Source organism: Nicotiana tomentosiformis, chromosome 9 (assembly GCF_000390325.3).
Source record: "Nicotiana tomentosiformis chromosome 9, ASM39032v3, whole genome shotgun sequence".
In the NCBI taxonomy this organism is placed as follows: Eukaryota; Viridiplantae; Streptophyta; class Magnoliopsida; order Solanales; family Solanaceae; genus Nicotiana; species Nicotiana tomentosiformis.
The window spans coordinates 84,425,961-84,449,391 of NC_090820.1; the positions used below are offsets into that span (position 1 = coordinate 84,425,961).

At 40.2% G+C, this 23,431-nt stretch overlaps 1 protein-coding gene across 1 annotated transcript; it reads right to left on the bottom strand.

Annotated features, from left to right (window-relative positions):
* Window positions 1–19,412: 19,412 nt before the first annotated feature.
* LOC138899114 (uncharacterized) lies at window positions 19,413–19,862 on the bottom strand. Its single transcript, XM_070185233.1, has one exon. It carries the CDS (start codon window positions 19,860–19,862, stop codon window positions 19,413–19,415), a length of 450 nt encoding a protein of 149 aa, XP_070041334.1.
* Window positions 19,863–23,431: the final 3,569 nt, after the last annotated feature.

Sequence of the window (23,431 nt, forward strand, 5' to 3'; positions counted from 1 at the left end):
TAGAAATTAAATAGTGATTATTCGATAAACAAGAAAAGATTGCAGAAAAGACCCAGAATCCTGAAGGTGTCAAGTTCCAAGGGTTTCAAGAACCCAGGTAGTGCTCACACCCAAGAGAGGTTAAAAGAGTAGAAATCCGTTGGCCTTGGCTTTCAGACGGACAAGAGCCAAACAGAATAGAATAATGAACAAATATAGAGTAGAAAGCTTCAATTTTTAGTGAGAAAATAGTGATTCCCCAAATTCCCCCCCCCTCCCTCACAAAAGGGAAGGGGCCAGTTTATATAGATGTAGAACAAGCACATAAATAAGGAAATATAAACAATTAGACCATAAAAGGAAAGAAAAACGTAAATTGATTAAAAATCAAATTAGGAGAGTAAATCGGTAAACCCAAATTTTAGTAAAAAAGACAAATATTAACAGAATATTCAAAAACGAAGTAGCACAAGATGAATAGAGACACAAATAGTACTAAAATAAGAGAATCGAACTAATTTAAGAAAAATCTGAAAATCCTAATTTGAGGGTAAGACAAATATTGACAGAAATAAAAGTGAAAACAGGCCATAGTAGAATATCGGGTGAATATGGACATAATAATACCTAAAATCAGAGGATCGAACCTATCTTGGTTCGATTAAAAGAGATCTGAAAACTCTAATTTTTAGGGTAAGTAAGAATCAACAGAGATACACAGAGATTCATACCCATAATAGAACAAGAATGAACATAGATGGATTAGCAGAAAGGTCCAAAAGTTGAACCGACTTTGGTTCGATTCAGATGAGATCCGCTTGCCATGTTTAGGAAAGCGGTATAGAGAAGGATCCAGTGCCAGAGAAGAATCGTATATGGCAAGAAATGGCCGTATAATCCCATGTCTGGTGGGATTAGGAGAGATTTTAGGGGAGACGGCGTTAGGGTTCTTAGGAGGGAGAAGGGAGATGGGATTTGAGGGCGGCGGACGGTAGGAAGTAATTAGGGTTAGGGGATTTGGGTGGTAATTAAAAGGGAGGGTGTAATGTGGGCCGTTGATCTCTGAGATCAACGACCACGATTTAAAAGGGGTCTTGGGTCCGGTGGTTAAACGGGTCGCGACCGGGTTTAGGGGATTGGGTTAATTTGGTTTGGGCTGGGGTATTTGTGCAAATGTATTAGGTACTTTGGGCTATTGTTTGGTCCGAAAATAGGTAAGGTTTGGGCCAGATTTTAAATATCCAATGTTTAATAAATAAATAATTTATAAACGTAATTAATAAATATCAATACCATTTGTGCATTAAAGTGATTAAAAATAACTACTTAACATTATAAAAATATAAAAATTCATTTTCTGCATAAATAATATAATTATATATGCATGTGGGCTATTATTGCAAAATGTGCAATTTAGCCTTAAAAATGCAAATGTAGTTATAAGAAATGCACTGAAAATTATTTATAACTTCATGATGGTATAAATGAAAAGTTTAGATGATTAAAATATCATAAAATAATTTGGAGGATAATTATTGGATATTTATACAATAAAAATGCAGAAATAAATTGGTTTAAAGTCTTTAACAATCATGGAAAACTATGAAAAATACTTGTGTATGCTTATAAATCAAATGATGATGCATATGCACTATTTATAAAGTATGTATATAAATATATATATATATATATATATATATATATATGTTGAAAATATAAGGGAAACATTGGGTACTAACAGCTGCCCCTCTTTACCCGGGAATGATGAAAGAGTTGTCGGGTAAAGAAATGATGACCGATTTTGACTGAATGGGGTGATTTTGAAAAAATATAGGTCGAACCCTAGTTTCTGAGTTGCCTACATATCCTTGGTTTTACAGGAATCAGGCCATGTGTAGTTCTGGATCCAACGGTGGAATAAACCGATAGAGTTGTTGTAGGAAGAGACAAACTTTTCTGGACATGATGATTTTAGGATTGTAAATAGATGTATCTGGGGGGTGGATATGGATATTTGAACGGTTATTAGATGGGAACGGGTAACGGATGGTGGTTGGTTACGTTTGAAATAATTGCAAGATATGAACGTTGAACGGAAATCGGAGCGAAGATTGCTCCCGTTAGGAGAACAGTTACTTCCTGGATTACCTACAAAACATAAAACACAATGCATGCAAGTATATATGGATTACTGCGAGAATTTAAACATGATGCAAATTTCCTTTGGATCATGAAAGCTGTCTTTGGACGATGGGGATGGTGTCCTTAAACCATGATATCCCAGGCCATGAATCGTGAGATAGGGGATTAGCAGGCCATGAAATGATGTTCTCAGGCCATGAGGATGGTGCCTCTGAACTATGACACTTTTGAATAATTATGTGCAATATAGAGATCCTCAGGCCATATCATGTTGTCTTCCGGCTATGAGGATGATGCCCTCGGACTATGACGCCATTTGACAGAATGGCGATATTTCAACCCATGAGATGCAAAGACATAATGCAAAACGAAACAAGACAGAGCTTGGTCTCGTGTAAGATCGGGGGCAGAGGCTTAGACCAAATTTTGGGGCTTTGATCGAGATTTTGGTATCGGATTTGAGTGAATTTGGTATGTTTAGACTAGTGAGTGAATGGGTGTTCGTATTTTGTGACTTTTACCCGATTCCGAGACGTGGGCCCGGGGAGGCTTTTTGGGCATTTTTCTAATTTCTTGCCTTAACTATGATTTCGTTAGACATATTAGTTTCTTGTAGCTGTATTTATGTTATGGAATTGGTTTTAGCTAGATTTGAGCCTTTCGGAGTCGGATATTTGTGGAAAGAGCATTGTGACGGATTGATTTGAGATTGGTTCGAGGTAAGTGGCTTGCCTAACCTTGTGGGGGGAACTCCCCTAAGAATTTGGTACTGTTGGATATGTGGGCATTGTGCACGTGAGCTGACGAGTATGTACACCGGCTATTTGTTGTAAAACTCTATTTTTCACTAAGTGAAAACTTGTTTTTCTCCTTATTTGAAACACACTAGCATATGTAACTATCTTGTTTAGAGTAGAATAGCATGCCTACATTGTTTAACTGCCTATTTGAACTCTGTGCAACATGTTTAGTGAAATTTCCTGATTTTCTTGACTTGAACTTAGTCTAAACTGTAGGATTTCTTGCTGTAATTGTTACTTCGGTTGGTTTCACTACATATTTACTTTAGGACTATGGAACGTTATTTCAGGAGATCCCTCTGTACTACATATTTACTTTGGGACTATGGAATGGTATTCCGGGAGATCCCCATGTTTTGCATATTTATTTTGAGACTACGAAACGGTATTCCGGGAGATCCCCCTGCACATTTACGTTTGGAATTACGAGACGGTATCTCGGGAAATTCCTTGTTGTTATCACTGTGTTCTGAGCTGTTGTCTTTCATTGATTCTATTCATGTTAGATTTCCATATTTATTTTACTGCAATATTTCATTCTATCTTATTTCATTATATTTATACCAGTAGGTCCCTGACCCGATCTAGTCACTACTCGACCGAGGTTAGGCTTGGCACTTATTGGGTACCATTGTGGTGTACTCACGCCCTTTCCTGCACATGTTTTTCGTGTGCAGATCAGGGTTCATCTAACCAGCCTCATCACTAGTTGCAGTCGCTGCTGCTTATTGTAAACTTCAAGGTACTTCTGCTCGCGCCCGCAAATCCTCGGAGTCCCCCTATATCCCTCTATGTTCATTTTTCCTTCTTTCTGTAGAAATGATGTATAGAATGACTAAGACTTCTTAGTAGCTTGTGACTTACGGTATTCCGAATTTTGGGAATTGTTTTGCACATTTTCAGAGGTGATAATTGTATATGCCAAGTGGCATTCAGTTGCTTATTAGATATTTGTTACTGTTAGTAGTTAATGTTTGTGTTTTTGTTTCATTTCCGCAAAGTGTTAGGCTTACCTAGTCGTAGAGACTAGGTGCCATCACGACAGTTCACGGAGGGAGAAATTGGGTCGTGACAACAAGAATTAAAAAAACACAATGAAACGGAAGGACGAGCTCACAATGAAATACATATCAAGTAATAATGGCATCAAATAAGAATATATCAACAATGGAAGAGATAACATGTAATAAAAGAGACAACAACTTTTCATTAAAGCATACAAGAGTACATTTAACAATAAAGGGTAGAACATAAACCAATCAACTTCAAATAAGTGTAAGGGTAAATTTAGCAATGAAGGATATAACATGATAAGGTAACTTCAGTTTAATGTGAATGAGAAACCTAAGAGTCTAAAACCGCCAAATTTAACATATAAGACGTCTACACACTCATCACCTCGAGTACCGTCTTTCAGGTAGTTCAAATAATGCAAACAAATCAATCCCAACGGGGTAGTCCCTCCATACAAAGTTAGGTAAGATACTTACCTCAAAAGACCTCAATCAATACTCTAAAATAGCTTTTCCTTTACAATTCACCTTTGCTCGGCTCAAATCTAATCAAAATCGACTTAATAACATCAAATAATGCAAGAGAAGTCAATTTCGATAAATAAAACTATGATCTTTGCAAAATTCCTCAAAAGTCAATAAAAGAGGTCAAACCCCGGGTCCAAGGATACATTTCGACTACCCATAACCTACGAGTCTATATTTTGTTTCAAAATCCGAGTCCACATCGAATCTCAAAACACAAATTTTTATTTTCCAAAACATAGATAAAGTTTCTTAAAATTTCACTTTGATTCTTATATTTTTTATGTTAAAATTCACATATAATCATGTAAAATAGTTGAAAATTGATCAAAATCGCTTACCCAATAATTGTAGATAAAAAGTCCTCTTTTAATTCGCATCTTACCGAGTCAAGGGTTAAAAAATATAAAAATGAGACCAAAATTCCGTCCCTCAAATTCTATGTACAGTCACAGGTGTCGCAATTACGACCTGAGATTCACAAATGCGAACCCCGCAAATGCGAGGAAACAATCGCAAAAGCGATGCCCCTCACACCGATGTAGTCATCGCAAATGCAATGAGCATTTCACAATTGCGAAAAGTGGACCATCGCAAAAGAGATCAGGATGATCGCAAATGCGATCACTGGTAAGCCCAGACCCCCTTTACAAATGCGAACACATGGTTCGCAAGTGAGAACCGATCAGACTCAAGCCATTCCGGAAGGCGTCAAGAACTCACCCGAGTCGTTAGGGCCCCAAACCAAATATCAACAGTAGTCTAAAAACATAATACGAACTCGCTGGCGTGATCAAATCATCAAAATAACATCCAAAATCATGAATCAGACCTCCAAAATACATGAAATCAATATGAAACTCAAGAACTTCTAAATACACAAGCGCATCTGATTCTTATCAAATCAACTCGGTATGATGCCACAATTTGCGGACAAGTTCCAAGTGAAAAACTGACCTATTGCAACTCTCGAAATAAAATCTAAACCCGATAGCTATGAAGTTAAACTACGATCAAACTTATCAAAATTGTAAGCCTTTATATCGCCAACTTCTGGCATACCAACACAAATCAAACTACGGACCTCCGAATTCGATTTTGGGCTTACGCCCAAGTCCAAAATCACGATACGAATCTATTAGAGCCATCAAAATATCGTTCCGGGTTCGTTTCCACAAAAGTCAAATCTTGGTCAATATTTTCAACTTAAGCTTCTAAAGTGAGAACCACGCATCCAAATTCATCTCGAAGCATCGGAAAATAATTTCTGACCGCGTACGCAAGCCAAAATACACAATATGAAGTCATTAAAGACCCTGAACCATTGAGCGGATCGCTAAAGCTCAAAACGACCGGTCTAGTCGTTACTTTTTTTAATGTTGAGAACAACTAACTAACTCATTGAATTAAATAATAAGCTAACGAATCCAATTCAATTATTTAAAAAATTTATCATGTAAGAAAATTTATTTGTTAAATTGACAAAACACTTAAAGTACATAAATTTATTTTTGTATGAAGAGAGTCGACGGTGAAGAAATAATAAAATATACAATTATAGTATAAAATTAAAATTCAAATCGGTAAAAATACAAATTTGAAGCAATAAGGCAAAATTTTAGAAGACAACTAGATTATAAATGAGTTGTCATTTGTTTCATTCTTGCATTCAGTCCAACAAATGAAAATATCATTTTATATTAAGGTTTTTCTTGTATAATTAGTTCAATGTTAGCCATTCTTTAAACATTACATTGTCACTATTCAATTTTTAGAAGGTATAACGCCAACTTTTTAAGCACAAATTTTTAAAAGACTAAAAGAGTTGATTTTTAATTTGTGTTATTTGACAATTCTTTAAAGAATTGTGATAAACAATATTTTTATATTTTATTTTTAGTATTAGGTCACATAAATAAGAGCAATCTTCATAAGTTTCGACATTAAGTTCGGATAAATCATAATAAGGCTTCTAAATAAAACTCCTTCGTTTGTTAATCTAACTAAATGGGAATAATATTTATTATTTAAAAAAAATCTTAAATCTTAATTTATAACTCAAAAAAATTATCTAACAATATGTATATTATTTTTAATTTTTTTTAATTCATTGATATAGTTATATGCGTAAAGTGCATACTCTAAAACTAGTAATTCATAAAAGCTAATCTATCATCAGATAGTCTGCAACGGTGACTTAACAGAAGAAACAAGTCAAAAAAAGAAAACCAATGTTAATAGGCAGAATGGTCTGGGACGCCCCTGTACTTATCTAGCTTTGTCATGCCGGTGTTCGTAATTACGAGTATGCCAACCAAACCACTCTACTGGGCATTTTAAACTCCGCTTCAGCCTGCTCATGGTGCGTGTTGTTTAAACGCCTCCACGTTGGCTGCCACATCAATAAATAACAATGTGTAGATGCCATGTCACATGGAAGATTAAAAATAATTAAAATAAAAAATTTTAAAATACAAATAAAATTTAAACATTAATCCCCAAGTCCTCCCTCGTTGATTTCTCTCTCTCCCCTCACGTTCTTCATCTTGCCCATCTCGTTTCTCTCTCTTCATGTTCTTCCTCCTTTCCCCTTCCAATTCATCCCTTTTTATATTGTAGAAATAAAATTAAAAGGAATAAAGAAAAGAAATCGAGGTAAAATTGGAGTAATTGTTTTTCCAGATCGAAAAGTGGGAGAAGAAGTTCGGTCGTCCATTTCTATAGCTGAAGGCGTTAGGTGGCGGAGAAGAACTTCGGTGGTCCATTTTATGTCTAGCTTGAAAATGGGGGAACAATTCATTATTTTTCTTCTTCTTCTTTTACTGATAGGAAATAATTCTTGCCTTGTTTGATTTGTGAAATTTGGGGTTAAATTTTCTCAATAAGCTCAAATCTTTTTAATGTATTAATTGGTAAAAGATGTATAATTCGTGCTTCAAAATCCTTTATGGGTTAATTTTGAAGTGTGGTGATTTTTGAGAATTTTTCAGTTGACCTTTTTTTTTGTTGGTATTTTTAGTAGTTTGATGGGTTTTCCTTCTACAAAAAGGGCATATAATTGAATTTTAAAATAGATTTGAATTATTGGCCAGAGGATTCTAAATTCATGATAAAGTTTCAAATTCGAGGGAAGAAACAAACAAAGAAGATAGGGGAGGGGAGAAAGAATTGGACAGAAAATGTTGAAGAGAGACAGAGAAAAGCAAAGAAGAAAAGTTCACTTTTGTTCAACAATGGAGGATGAACAATCGGGAAGAAGATGACAGCCAAAAATGGTTGTTGGTGCCTTTTTAATAGGCCTCACACTATTTAAACGACTGTATCACACACACTTCAATAAAAAAATTGCCACATAGGATGAACAGGGTTTAAAATGATCAATTTTTAAGGGTAGAGGGGTTTGGTTGGCAAACTTGTAAGTACAAACACCGGCATGACACAACTAGACAAGTACAGGAGCCTCCCAGGCTATTCCGCCATGTTAATATTTTACTTTGTTCAGTTTTTTTTTCCTGTAATGCCTGAATTTTTGGTTACCACCGCCACTAACGTACGCAACAACTCATCTCGAGTAATGGGTTGGTACAACTACTTTTATTAATTATTCAGCAGCAGAAGAATGTATGAACAAACTTACAATTCCTCTATCACTACCTTTCATCTGGAAGAATAACTTTTCAAAAAGATTCCTCTATCACTACTAAGGAGCCACCAATCAACCAATTGTTTTCAATTTTAGGTAAAACAAAACTACATAAAAAAATACAAAAGCACTAGTCAGTAAAATTTAATTCCTCTTATTGTATATAACAAGGCACCTACCAAAATAAAAAATATTCCATTCAGTCTTGTGTACTTTAAATACATTTAAACTGACAACTCTTGTATATAGAACTGTAGTCACCTCTGTATACGGTCGAAGTCGAGCTCGATTACAACTTGGTAGATTTGGCTTAGAACCTGACGATCATGAACTGGAAGTTGACCTCGAGTCTCATCGAACTAGAACTTGAGGTCGGAAGACCTGCCTTCGAGGAACGTTATGTCCGGTGTCGACCTTAGCCTCGAGTGAGCTTGGAGAAAAAAATGGAAGACCTAAATATCTGCGATCGGCCGGATAGTATGACAGGAATATCGGCACATATTGGCAAGGAACCGGCAATTAGCAAATCTAGAGATTTTTACCTTTTATGGAAATGTACCTACAGTAGGACTCCTCTACTATATAAAGGGGGTCTGATAATTCATTGGACATATTGTAACACGCATCCCAAAGTAATATATTGTTATTACTAGTTCTTATTATCTCATCATTTTGTTCCGATATCGATTAAGGCATTTTGACTCGAGGGTGACCAACCTTCAAGACCAAGATTGTTCAACTTGCGTGATTTGCATTTACTTTTCTATCATTAATTTCAATATTAATCTGATTTTCTCAATTTGTATCAAATTAGATCACGTATCCTTAAAACCACGTATAAATTCCATTTTTATTTGATTTTGAGGGTAAACAGTTTGGTGCCCACCGTGTGGCTAAGGATAATAGCGGTTATTTGATACAAATTTCCATAACACACACTATTTTACACTTGTTCTTTGGAGAGTCTTTGATTCCAGGATAAAAATGTCGAACTCTCAATCAGCACCCCTACACGTTGAGAATGATTTTGGAAATCCAGGAACGACGTGCCCCCGGACAATCCCGATGGAGTCCCGGCTGCAAATCCAATCGACGTCGGCTCACATTTGGCCATGAAGGCAAATTTGCCCACCGATCCCGAGGACAACGTCCATAGGGATGTTCGATCGGCCGTTCAAAGCATACATGGCCAAAAAGATGGTGGAATCAACTTGCAGGTGATCTTCGAAATGTTACAGGCTCAACAGGCAGTGATAGCCCAATTACAGAACCATAGTCGCCCACCGAGTAGGATTGAGCCCGAGCTATCCCAGGAAGTTGTTCACAGAGTTGAATCGGCCTCAAGGAGATCGAATGAGGAGGAATCGAGGACCAATCCAGTAATCATGAAGATGGTCGAGGAATCGACAAAATGAATTGAGTCGGGAGAGAAGAAGATCGAGGCAAATGATAAGAAGGTGGAAACCTATAATTCCAGGGTCAATCAAATCCCAGGAGCGCCACCGATATTGAAAGGCCTAGGCTCCAAAAGGTTCGTGTAGAAACCATTGCCCCGGAGCTCGGCTCCCAAGCCGATCCTTAAGAAGTTCCGCATGCTCGAGATTCCTAAGTAAAATGGAGCAACCGACCTGAACAAGCACGTTACCTCTTACACATGTGCCATCAAAGGGAATGATTTTGAGGATGATGAGATCGAATATGTCTTGCTGAAGAAATTCGGAGAGACCATGTCGAAGGGAGCTATGATATGGTATCACAATTTTCCACCAAATTCTATTGACTCATTTTCTATGCTTGCAGACTCTTTCGTGAAGGCACACGCCGGGGCTATCAAGGTTGAGACCACGAAGTCGGACCTTTTCAAAGCAAGGCAGAAGGATAATGAAATGCTCAGAGAGTTCGTGTCTAAATTCCAAATGGAACAGATGGACCTACCACCGGTCGCTAATGATTAGGTCGTTCAAGCCTTCAACCAAGGATTCAATGTTCGGAGCTCGGTGGCTTCACAACAGTTGAAGTAGAATCTGATAGAGTAACCGGCTGTTACTTGGGCTGATGTGCATAACCGGTATCAATCAAATATTTGGGTCAAATATGATCAACTTGGGGCTCCTTCCGGGTACGTTTATCCTGTCAGACCCGTCGACATAATCAAGAGAGATATTGACTGAGAACCGAGGTCAAACAGAGATCGGTACCATCCATATAATGGATATCGTAGAAGCAGTGGGTCCAGGATAAGTTCTATGTGAAGTGAAAGGAGAAGTGATCGAGGTTAGAGCTCTTGGTGACTGATGAGCAAGAACGTCTTCGACAGGCCTGTCGTACCTAAAGAAGCACCATGATTATCGGAATCTAACTTTAATGTTGATGCATATGTCATCGTATCAGCTATCAGACGCATCAAAGATACCAAATGGCCTCGACCTTTACAATCTGATCCAGCCCAAAGATATCCCAACCAGATGTGCAAATATCATGGCACTCATGGCCACAGAACGGAGGATTGCCGACAGTTGAGAGAGGAAGTAGTCCGGTTATTCAAAGAATCAATTCAGAAACAGGGATTCTAACAAATAGACTGAACAGTAAGAACTTCAACACTATATCAACATGATCATTAGTGGAGTCGATGCCCCTCAAGGACCGATGCTGAAATGCACCAAAGTATCCATTACAAGGGAAAAATGGACTCCTGAATACATACCGGAAGGAACCTTGTCTTTCAGCGACGAGGATGCAGAGGGGATCGTGTAACCTCTCAATGATGCTCTGGAAAAATCAGCACTCATAAATAAAGCTCGAGTTAAGATGTGTTAATTGATCCAGGTACCTCATCCAACATCATCCGGTCGAGAGTCGTAGAATAGCTCAGTCCACAAGATCAAATCGTGCCCGCAATCCGAGTTCTGAAGGGATTCAACATGGAATGTGAAACCACTAAGAGGGAAATAACATTACTAGTCAATGCCGCCAGGACCATCCAGAAGGCCAAGTTTTATGTGATCGAAGGTGACATGAGGTACAATGCCCTGTTTAGGAGGTCGTGGATCCACAACATTAGGGTAGTGCCCTCGACTCTTCACCAAGTGTTAAAATTCCAAACGCCGAGAGGGATTATGACGAACTACGGAGAACAACCAGCCACAAAAGAGATATTTGCAATCGATGAAGTGATTCCGATATCAACCCTTGCAATGTCAAAGGAACCATGTTCGGGAGCAGAGCGAGAGGCCAAATAGTAATAAATGATACCAGCCACGACCCAACCAGACAAGGAGGGGACTGACGAAAACGATGATTACGGGGTTCCCCGATCATTTATAGACCCCGATGACTCTGACGCTACTAAATCAACGGTTGAAGAGCTAGAACAGGTCATATTGATCGAACATCTACCTGATCGGAAGGTATACCTGCGCACGGGTTTAACTCATGAGCTTAGGAAAAAATGCATTAAATTTCTTATAGCTAACATAGATTGTTTCCCTTGGTCCCATGTTGACATGACAGAGATCCCACAGGAGATAACCACCCACAAGCTAAGCCTGGACCCAAAATTCCATACGGTCAAGCCGCAAAGTAGGCCTCTGTCCGAGATCAAGCATGCTTTAATCAAGGATGAGGTATCTAAACTCCTTAAAATAGGGTCCATTCGGGAGATTAAATACTCAGATTTGTTAGAAAACGTAGTAGTAGTCCATAAAAAGGGGAACAAACTAAGAATGTGTGTAGACTATAAGGATTTGAATAAAGCATGTCTGAAGGACTCCTTCCCTCTGCCCAACATAGATCGCATGATCAATGCCACGGTCAGCCACGAGATCCTCAAATTTCTCGATGCCTATTCCAGGTACAACCAAATACGAATGGACCCAGATGACCAGGATAAAACCTCATTCATTACTAAGTACGACAATGTACTACTATAACGTGATTCCATTCAGACTAACAAATGCCGGTGCCACTTATCAACGCCTAGTAAACCGGATGTTTGAGGAACAAATAGGTAAATCGATGGAGGTTTATATTGATGACATGTTGGTTACGTCCCTATGAGAAATGGATCATTTAAAACATTTGTAGGAAACTTTAAGTATTTTGAAGAAGTACAATATGAAGCTGAACCCGGAGAAGTGTGCGTTCGGAGTCAGATTAGGTAAATTCCTCGGGTTCATGGTTTCTAACCAAGGAATGGTATCTAACCTCGACAAAACCAAAGCTATCGAAGATATCACGGTCATGGACAATGTAAAGGTCGTGCAAAGATTAACCGGACGCATAGCCACCCTAGGACGATTCATATCGAGGTCCTCGGATAAGAGTCATTGATTCTTCTCTCTAATCAAAAGGAAGAACTACTTTTTGTGGACCCCATAGTGTCAACGGGCCTTGGAAGAACTCAAACAATATTTATCGAGCCCACCACTGGAGGGCCTCGAACTCAGCATTGTGTTGAAGCCACCAACAGGAAATATAGTTAGAAAATTTATTATGACTGTAAAATTGACTAACAAGGAGGCCGAATATGACGCCATGATTGTAGGTCTCGAACTAGCCGAAAGCTTGGGGGCGGAGGTGATCGAAGCTATGTGAGACTCCCTCCTCGTGATGAACCAAGTTAATGGAACATTCAAGGTCAGAGAAGAATGAATGCTAAGATACATGGATAAGTTGCAGGTAGCATTACATCGGTTCAAGGAGTGGACCTTACAACACGTACCCCGAGACCAAAACAGTAAGGCCGACACCCTTCCTAACTTAGGGTCATCGGTCGAAGACAATGAGCTTAATTCGGGGGAAGTAGTGCAACTCATGAGATCGGTGGTGGAAGAAGGTCATGCCGAGATAAACTCTACAAGCCTGAATTAGGATTGGAGAAACAAATACATAAAATATCTGAAGAATGGAAAACTGCCCTCGAATCGGACCCTGCGTATAAAAGCAGCCCGGTTTTTTGTTTGTCCGAGGATGGAACCTTGATCAGGAGAATGTTCTATCGCCCACTAGAAATATTTCTAGGACCAGGAGATACCGAGTACGTTTTGAGGGAAATTAACTAGGGCACCTGTGGAAATCATACGGGCGCCGAGACACTGGTTCGAAAGGTGATTAGAGCAGGCTATTACTGGATCGATATGGAAAAGGATGCGAAGGAGTTCGTACGAAATGGTGATGGGTGACAACGACATGCTCCGATGATACACCTACTAGAGGAGCTGTTGCAATCGGTTTTATCACCATGGTCGTTCATGAAGTGGGGAATGGACATCGTCGGCCCCCTTCCATGGGCATCCGGTAAGGCCCAATTTATTTTGTTTATGACTGACTATTTTTTTAAGTGGGTAGAAGTCCAGGCGTACGAGAAAGTCAGGGAAAATGAGGTCATCGATTTCATTTGGGACCACATCATATGTCGAGATTGTGTGCCACAACGGAAAGTAGTCCATCGGTAGAAAAGTAACCAAATTTCTCGAAGACCGCAGAACCTTAAAAAGAGGTTGACCGATGCCAAAGGTAAATTGAAGGAAATCCTACCCGAAGTCCTTTGGGTATATCATACGACCTCGAAATCCAGTACCGGGGCCACTACGTTCTCATTGGTTTACAGCGTCGAAGCTCTAATGTTGGTCGAAGTCGGAGAACCCAGTATCAGATTCCGATATGCAACAAAGAAATCAAATGACGAGGCCATGAATACGAGCCTGGAGCTATTGGATGAAAGGGTCCACCTCAAAGTTCTGCCCCAGCTTCTGGTTATGGGGAAAATAAAAATTTATTGAATTGTGACCGAACCCACAGGGCTGCCTACGTATCCCCTATTAAACGAGAATCAGGTCGAGCGTAGTTCAATTACATCAGATGAAGAAATGCGAACATTCTAAACATAATATCTTTTGATTGCGTCTGAATTGATAGGCTTTGGCCAAACCTCTCCGTCCATTTCTGCAAGTATGAGTACTCCTCCTATTAGTACTCTGTGAACCATGTAGGGCCCTTGCCAATTGGGCAAAAATTTCCCTTTGGCTTCATCTTGATGTGGGAAGATCCGCTTCAGTACTAGCTGCCCCGGTGTGAACTGTCTAGGTTTGACCCTTTTGTTGAAAGATCTGGACATCCTATTCTGAAAGAGTTGACCATGAAACATTGCATTCATTCTTTTCCCGTCAATGAGAGCTAATTGTTCATAGGGACTTCTTATCAATTCTGCATCACTGAGTTCAACTTCTTGAATAATTCTTAAAGAAGGAATTTCAACTTCGGCAGGAATGACAGCTTCGGTACCGTAGACCAGCAAATAGGGAGTTACCCCCGGTTGATGTGCGGACTGTGGTTCGGTACCCCAATAAGGAAAATGGTAACTTCTCGTGCCATTGCTTGTGGTTGTCTACCATCTTCCTCAGTATTTTATCGATATTCTTCTTTGCGGCCTCAACAGCTCCATTCATTTGAGGCATGTATGCTGTGGAATTCATGTGCTTGATTTTGAATGACTCGCACATAGATTTCATTAGGTCACTGTTGATATTGGCGGCGTTGTCGGTGATAATGGACTATGGAACCCCGAATCGGCAAACAATACGATCTCTGACAAAATCTGCGATGACTTTCTTGGTTACAGCTTTGTAGGATGCAGCTTCGACCCATTTTGTGAAGTAGTCTATGGCCATTAAAATGAACTTGTGCCCGTTTGAAGCGGCGAGCTCGATTGGTCCAATGACGTCCATTCCCCAAGTGGCAAAAGGCCAAGGTGCATTCGTTACATTGAGTTCATTTGGCGGCACCCGTATCATATATGCGTGTATTTGGCACTGATGACATTTTCGGACATACCTGATGCAGTCTGTTTCCATAGTCATCCAAAAATAACCTGCCCTCACTATCTTCTTTGCTAAAACGAAACCATTCATGTGTGGTCCGCAAGTTCCAAATTGTATCTCTTCGAGTAGTTTGGAAGCTTCCTTGGTGTCAACACACTGTAATAACCCTATATGGAGTCCTTCTATACATAATTCCTCCACTTTAGAAGAAATGGTTGAACAATCTTCGGAGCGTGCGTTTTTGAGTATGATTTGCATACTCCGGGTACTCTCCTTTTGCCAAGTACTCCTTGATATCATGGAACCATGGATTCCCGTCTCCTTCTTCTTCAACATGAGTGTAGTAAGCTGGCTGATTATGAATCCTTACCGGAATGGGGTCGATGGAATTCTTGTCCGGATGTTGTATCATGGAGGACAAAATGGCCAATGCGTCTGCAAACTCATTCTGGATTCTCGGGACATGTCTAAACTCTATCTTCGTGAGCCTCTTTATCATCTCTAGCACATGATATAGATATGGTAATATCCTGGTATTATTTATAGCCCATTCTCCTTGCACCTGATGTACCAGAAGATCTGAATCACCAATTACCAGTAATTCCTGGATATTCATGTCAACGGCCAAATTGAGCCACAATATGCAAACCTCATATTCTGCCATATTATTGGTGAACAGAAATCTGAGATTCGCGGATACCAGATAATGTTGACCTGTTTCTGATACCAAAACGACTCCAATACCCACTCTTTTGAAGTTTGCGACTCCGTCAAAAAACATCCTTCATCCGTCGTAGTCTTCGGCGATATCTTCTCCTACGAACTTCATCAGGAAAATACGTTTTTAGTGGTTCATATCCTCCTCCTACAGGATTTTTCGCAAGATGATCCGCTAATGCTTGTCCCTTAACCGCCTTCTGAGTCACATATGCGATGTCGAATTCACTCAACAATATCTGCAATTTTGCCAACTTCCCTGTAGGCATGGGTTTCTGGAAGATGTACTTGAGAGGATCCATCCTTGATATGAGATATGTGGTATAGGCACAAGAGTAGTGCCTTAGTTTCTGGGCTATCCAGATCAAAGCACAGCAGGTGCGTTCCAGCAAAGAATACTGTGCTTTGTAGGGTGTGAACTTCTTACTCAGATAGTATATGGCATGTTCTTTCCTTCCCGTCTTATTGTGTTGTCCCAAGACACAACCGAAAGCCCCATCTAATACGGAGAGATAGAGTAGCAGTGGTCTACTAGGTTCTAGCGGGACCAGGACTAGCGGTGTGGACAAATATTCTTTGATTCTGTCAAAAACTTTCTGGCAGTCTTCAGTCGAACTGGTTGCGGCATCCTTCTTTAACATTTTGAAACTCGGCTCACAGATCATGGTTGATTTTGCTATGAAGCGGCTGATGTAATTAAGACGTCCCAAGAAGCTCATCACGTATTTCTTATTCTTTGTAGGTGGAAAATCCTGGATAGCCTTGACCTTTGATGGGTCTAGCTCAATTCCTCGACGGCTGACGATGAATCCTAATAACTTTCCTGCGGGGACCCCGAAGGCACATTTTGCGGGATTCAATTTAAAATTGTACCTCCGAAGCCGATCAAAGAATTTTCTCAAGTCTGCTGTGTGATCTGTATTTTTCTTGGATTTGAGGATGATGTCATCCATATATACATCTATCTCTTTGTATATCATGTCATGGAAAATAGTTGTCATGGCCCTCATATAAGTGGCCCCAGCATTCTTCAGACTAAACAACATCATTTTATAGCAGTACACCGCCCACGGTGTAATAAAAGTTGTCTTTCGGCATCCTCTTCATCCATCCAGATCTGATGATATCCCGCAAAGCAATCCACAAAGGATTGGAGTTCATGCTTGGTGTAGTAGTCGATCAGTATGTATATGTTGGGTAGCGGAAAATCATCTTTGGGACTTGCTTTGTTTAGGTTCCGATAATCGATGCATACTCTGACTTTCCCATCCTTCTTCGTAACTGGCACGATGTTAGCCAACCAAGTTGGATATTCAACCACTCTAAGAACCTTAGCTTTGATCTGCTTGGTGACTTCTTCTTTGATTTTCAAACTCATATTTGATCTGCTTCGTAACTTGGGACTTGCTTGGGTTGGTAGGTAGTTTATGAGCCATTATCGACGTCCTCAAACCAGTCATATCATCATAGGACTATGAAAATATATCCTCATACTTCTTCAAGAACCGGATGTACTCTGCCTTCTCTGATGGTGATAGGTGGATGCTTACACGTGTTTCCTTGACTGTTTCAGAGTCTCCTAGATTAACAGTTTTGGTCTCATCCAAACTGAACTTAGGCTTGTTTTCAAAGTTTTCCACTTCTCTAACAATTTCCTCGGGTATTATATCCTCTTCTAGATCCTCTGAATCATTATCCTTATGTTGCGTTGTCTCATTACATATCACAGTCGTAAGTTCATCGGGATAGGTAATAATAGTTTAGTAGAGAAAAAATGTTAAGAATAATAATAAATACTAAAAATAACAATGCATTAGATAATCTTGAAAACATCAAACAGGTACGGCTCGATGACCCGAGCAATTATTTCAAAACAAAACATGCTTAAAAAAATACTGAAAATGTCTTAAATGCTCATAATAATTTCTTTTAAAATAAATGATGCTAATTGCCAGGCTACCCAGGAACTCGACGGGCCCTTGATGGTGCAGTAGTCCAAATCTTTAGAACAACTCCCTTCTCCACGGTCTGAATAATGAGGCCTTCATCCTCCTCCTCCTCAACTATAGCACTGCAATCCATGTCTTTATCATCCAGAAACAAATTCGTTGTACCAGCTAGAACTTTATCTTCTTCGGACTCCCACATCATGTCAGCTTGATGAAATGACTGGCTCAAATATGGTACTGGTTACTGTAGAGGGTAATAAAGACCACGCCGTGCTGGCGACCAATTCTGATACTCATGCTAGGTGTATTCATACCCAGACCCAAAAGTTGTGCCGTGATGCTCTAGCTGTATTGGTTTGCCGAGACCATTGCCAGGCTCATACCCTGTCCATGCCAATATGCCTTCTATCTTACTACTCCGCCATTTGTCCTTTTTAATTGCGTTGATGCACTCGATGCGATGGTATGTTTCTCCACCCAACTTCCTTCTATTCTCAGAACAGTTTGACTGGAGTAAATGGGATTACTTCAGTCCCCATGGATGATCACTTCCTGATGGTTCCACTCAAACTTCACGACCTGATGTAGAGTAGAAGCTACGGCTCCAGCGGCATTATCCAAGGTCGTCCCAACAATAGGTCATAGGTAGCAGATATGTCCAACACTTGAAACTCAACATCAAAACCAGCTTGGGCCCATCTATAGGCTGAGGTTGGTTTCCCCAATTGTGGCCCTTTGAGACCCATCAAATGCTTTCACATTTATACTTCCTGCTCGTATCTCATGTAGGCCTTTACCTAATCTTTTCAGAGTAGTTAGTGGACATATGTTTAAGACTCGAACCTCCATCTATCAGGACTCTGGCAATGAACTTATCCTCAAACTGCACTGTGATATGCAGTGCCCTATTGTGACTTAGTCATTCTGGTGGTAGATCGTCTTCATGAAAAGTGATTTTGTGGATTTTCAACACTTTTCCTACCATATTGGCAATCTCCCCACTGGTAATGTTATTGGGTACATACGCTTCGTTCAACACCTTCATCAGGGCATTCCTATGTGCCTCTGAGTTTTGCAGTAGTGATAAAATTGATATTTAAGCAAGGATTTTGTTCAGATGATCAACCACAGAATACTCTCTTGCCTGCACCTTTCTCCAAAGATCATCTGGGCCAGTCTCACTGACAGGCGGTTTAGAGGCCGCTTCTTTGCTCGTTCCTTCCAAATGCTCGGGTGTATAAATTCTACCAGTTCTTGCCATGCCTTGCGCTGCACCTGTTTCTTCCATATTTGCCTTTCCTGTATTAGACTTATAAGACGATATAGGTTCTACCATTTGGTCTAGGTTTTTGGTGGTTTTGGCGGGTTGGTGGTTAGTGATAGTACGCTGGTTGGGTGTTATAGGTATGGTAAGTGGTGGCAGGTTGTTGGTATCTGGGAGGTGAAGGCTGATATGTGGGTGGAGGTGTTTGGTATGTGAGAGGAGACTTCGGACCTTGTGCTACCATTACTGCACCTACTTCTTTCTTCTTGGAGATACCTTCTGACTGCATGGCCTTATTTGTGGCTTGGAGTGCCTCAAAATTGGTCACTATTCCGCTTTTGATCCCTTGTTCTATTCTCTTTCCCAACATGATGATATCAGAAAATTTATGGTTTTCAATAACCATCAATCTTTCGTAGTATTGCGGATCCTGAGCTCTAACGAAGAACTTATTCATCTGTTCTTCTTCCAGCGTTGGCCTTACTTTTTAAGCTTCAGAGTCCTGAGCTTTGACGAAGAACTTATTCATCTATTCTTCTTCCAGCGCTGGCCTTACTTTTTAAGCTTCAGACCTCCACCGAGTAGCATACTCGCAGAAAGTTTCCGTTGGTTTCTTCTTGAAATTTTGAATATAGAAAACGTATGGTGTGTTTTTTGTGTTAAACTTGAACCGATCCATGAAATCTGATACCATGATTACCAAATTAACCCATTTCTTTGGGTTCTGACTAATGTACCAAGATAGGGCGTCACAAGTGAGGCTTCTCATGAACAACCTTATGCGAATTCTTTCATCCCTGCCAACTCCTACAAGCTTGTTACAACATGTTCTCAAGTGCACCTTCGGATAACCAGTTCCGTCGAATATTTTGAACTTAGGAGGTTTGTAACCCTCAGGCAGTTCTACATCTGACTGAATACGCAAATCTTTATAATTCAAACCCTCATTGCCTTTACCCCCTTTGACACTTTGAACCCCGTCGGTAAGTTGCTTGAGTTGCTCTACCATATTCTTGATGAGCAGGTCCTTATCGGCGGATTCGGGTATGTATAGGGTCTGTTGTGGGGTATGGGGTAAGGTTTCCATATATATGGGATTTCTTTGGTGGACTCCGGGAATCTGGGCATAATGGTGGTCATTGGTTGAGTTTTGTGGGTCAGGAGTAGGTTGTGGTGCATTCTGAGGAGTGTGGTAGGTCGTAGTTTGTGGGTACTAGGTTGGATGATGATGATGCTGTGGAGGAGTTGGTATTGGTGGAGGATTAGGATTTTGGGGAGGCGTGGCGTATTGGTGAGGTGCGGGAGGATTTTGTGGGGGGATTTGCGTGCTTTGAGGAGGTGTTGGATTGTGGGCATTTTGTTGGTTGATGTCGGGAACATTCAGGGTAAGGAAAGGTTTTCCAAGTTATGGACCTGCTCAAGTTCCCCTTGTAACTCCAATATCTTCTGTTCTAACCATAAAACCAAGTTATTCTGCGCTGGAGTACTCTGACCATCCAAAGTTTCGACATTCTCGGCGTGCGTAGCATTGTCTTTCCCGATACCACTCATATCGTCCATCTTAGCTTTTCCTTTGTTCTTAGGATCACTTGGAGGAGGAGGAGGAGGAGGAGGAACTCTAAATCTGGTATGATATGCTGATGATGCCAGTATGCACGAACCAACCTTAGGGAATGGGAATAAACAAAGAAAAGAAGAAAAACAGAAGGTAAACAAATCAGTAAGGAGTATTAAAAGGATAACCTAGAGGCATTTGCGTTATTACAACCAAAGTCTAAAACGAATCTAGAAAGCAAGTAAAACATCATTCCTAATCTATTTGGTCCCAGAGGGACCTTCTCCATGCTTGGCCTTCTTTTTATCCATCTATCAGATTCCCCAGGTCGCACACGTCCAACAACAGATATGCCCTTGCTAGATGCCCTCCTTCGTTGCCCTCTGCATTCTGACAGTCTGAGACCCTTTTTCTTATCTTCCCCTCAAGTTCCATAAAACCGTGCTCCAAATAATACAATCTTTCTGTTGATTTAGTAGTGATTCCCCTCCATTCAATGATTGCTTCCATGTCCACTTTATGTTATTCCAATTGCCTGGCCTTAGATTCAAAGACCCTTTTGCGCAATCTCCTGTATTTGACTTGTGCTTTAGCAGCATCGTCTATGACCCTATTTCTCAAATCAACCCCTGGCTTGACCTCTCCTGCTATGTCATCGACCATCCATGATGGGTAGAAGTACACATGGATGGCATGATACCTGTCTGGCAAGATGGTATCTTTCTCCACAATAATATTTTGATGCCACATGTGCTGTGCCTCAAACTTGAATGGAATGACATTCCCTTGGAAATCTTCTTCGTAATGAACCATTTTGGAAACTCGTGGTATAACCTGTTTTCTCCCAGCTTGCCTCATGACTCTGATATGAGCATAAGGATAGATTCCCCTTAATCCGATTAGCACTAGATGAGGAACATCTCTCGACCTGATGATGAATTCACTGCTAGGGAACCACTCAAACATCTAATGTACCTTGTCATTAGTGAAATTGCTAAAGAAATGTACCTAGCTCACAACGTTTCCCGGTTGTGCAAATCTGTCTGTGATAAAAGTCATTCTCTTCGGATGTTGATAAGCTATGTGGTCATTCCATGGTCGTTGCGAAAATTCTTGACGGTATTGTCCTCTCTGAAGGTGTTCCAACAACCATATTTGCAACAACATATTGCATCCCTCGAAATGCCTATATCCCTTTTTGAAACGGTCTAAGGCTCGGTACATCTCAGCCACGATCATTGGGACAATAGTGTAAGTTTGCCCCTCAATTCCTTCCATTAGGGTCTTAGTGACAATAGCTAGGCGAGTGTGGATCCTTTCTCCTTGTATCGGGAATATCAGCATCCCCAGAAAATAGACAATGAATACAAAATCCCGGCAGTGAGTCCAACCCAAAGAAGAGATGGCAAATTCTTCATGGTAAAGACGATATGACTTGCTCTGACCATAATGCTTGTAAAGGAAGTCGAATGGTATGTAAGATTTCTTCATATAAACTAACTCATCATTTTCCTGAAACCCATCATTTTTAGGAAACCTCGAGAAGTACGATTTTCCGATGCCAACAAGCCAGGGCTATCCCACGGTAGCCCAGTGAAGCCTCCTATTTCCTCTAGAAGGGGAGTCATTTCTATATCATCAAAACAAAAGACAACCCTCTTCTCATCCACGAATATGGTGGCAGCCTCAATTAACACAGTGTTCGGCTGAATATCTAAAAATGACGGTAAATTCCCGAGAACTCTTTTCACATGGTTTTTGTCACTTGGCAAGAGATTTTACCACCAATCTATCAACAAAGGTGGGATACTTTGAACCATGCCGAACATGGGGACTTCGTGCCTCATTTCTACAAAACAAATAAAGTTAGCCCCTTTCCCCCTCCGGATTCGACTATTTACACATTAATGATTAGCATATCAGCACGCTTTGTCCAAATAATTCACATATCATGATTGTACCCATTGGGATTTAAGGAAATCCCGGCGGACTTTGTACAAGGCTTGCTTTAGAGAGTTATTACGCAGACAGCGTTCTAACCCATACTAGGTTTAAAGATGATGTATGCACAGTTAATATTAGAGTGGGGGTTTCTAGAAGAGTCTAGACCGGTACCCTCAGTGGACAACTTGAGAGGGGAAGGCAAGGAACCGTCGATTGCACCACTGATCGACTAGTTTTACTGCAAACAAGCCTCTCAAAATTTAAAGGGTGATTTAGGAAGAGCGCGGACACTCATCAAGTGTCGTTATGGTATTAATTACTCACGAGTGGAGCATGCTTTATGTAAAGATAAAACTACACGTTGCCAAGTATTTTGCATGATGAAGACAATAAACGCAGTATTAAATGGAGAGTAAAGACATAAAAAGAAAGGAAAACAAGGAAGAAGTTAGTTCAGGTAATATGAAAGAATTGTAATAAAGCAAGCAAAAGAGGTAGGGGTAGGGAGACACGTGATGTAGCAAATTTAAAAATGATTCGGAGCAAGTGAGCATGACTAGAAAATAAAGGAAAACGCACATTGTAACCAAATTAAGAAAAGATTTGCATGTTAAATACAAATTCAAAATAGAGGGAAATAGGGGGAATGGTGTGCATGTAGCCATAAAAATGGAAAATGGAAGCGGGATGTTCATGTAACGATAAAGAACAAGGAAACACATTCATCAAATAAGACTAATTCATATAGACTAAGTTCACTATGGTAAGAGCCTAAATATTTCCCCAATAGAGTCGCCATGATGTCGCGCCGCTTCTTTATCGCGAAATCATGTTTCGACACGTGACAACTCTTTTAAAGGAAGGTATTAAAAGAGTGAGTCGCCACCTAATGGGTTTGAGGTGCGTTAGAGAACCTATTTGCAAATAACTCTGGTTTAACCAGTTTGCGACACCAAAGATCGGGTAACGACTCAAATTACCTCGAGGAGAAGGTATTAGACATTCCTCGAGGTCCACAACTGTGGGTCCCGGCCGAACTCGAATTATATGAATTAGTCAAAAACAAGAGGGAAAGACAA

Excerpts from the sequence above, each read along its gene's own strand:
- LOC138899114 (XM_070185233.1), bottom strand. The coding sequence starts at position 19,862 with ATGGTAGAGCAACTCAAGCAACTTACCGACGGGGTTCAAAGTGTCAAA.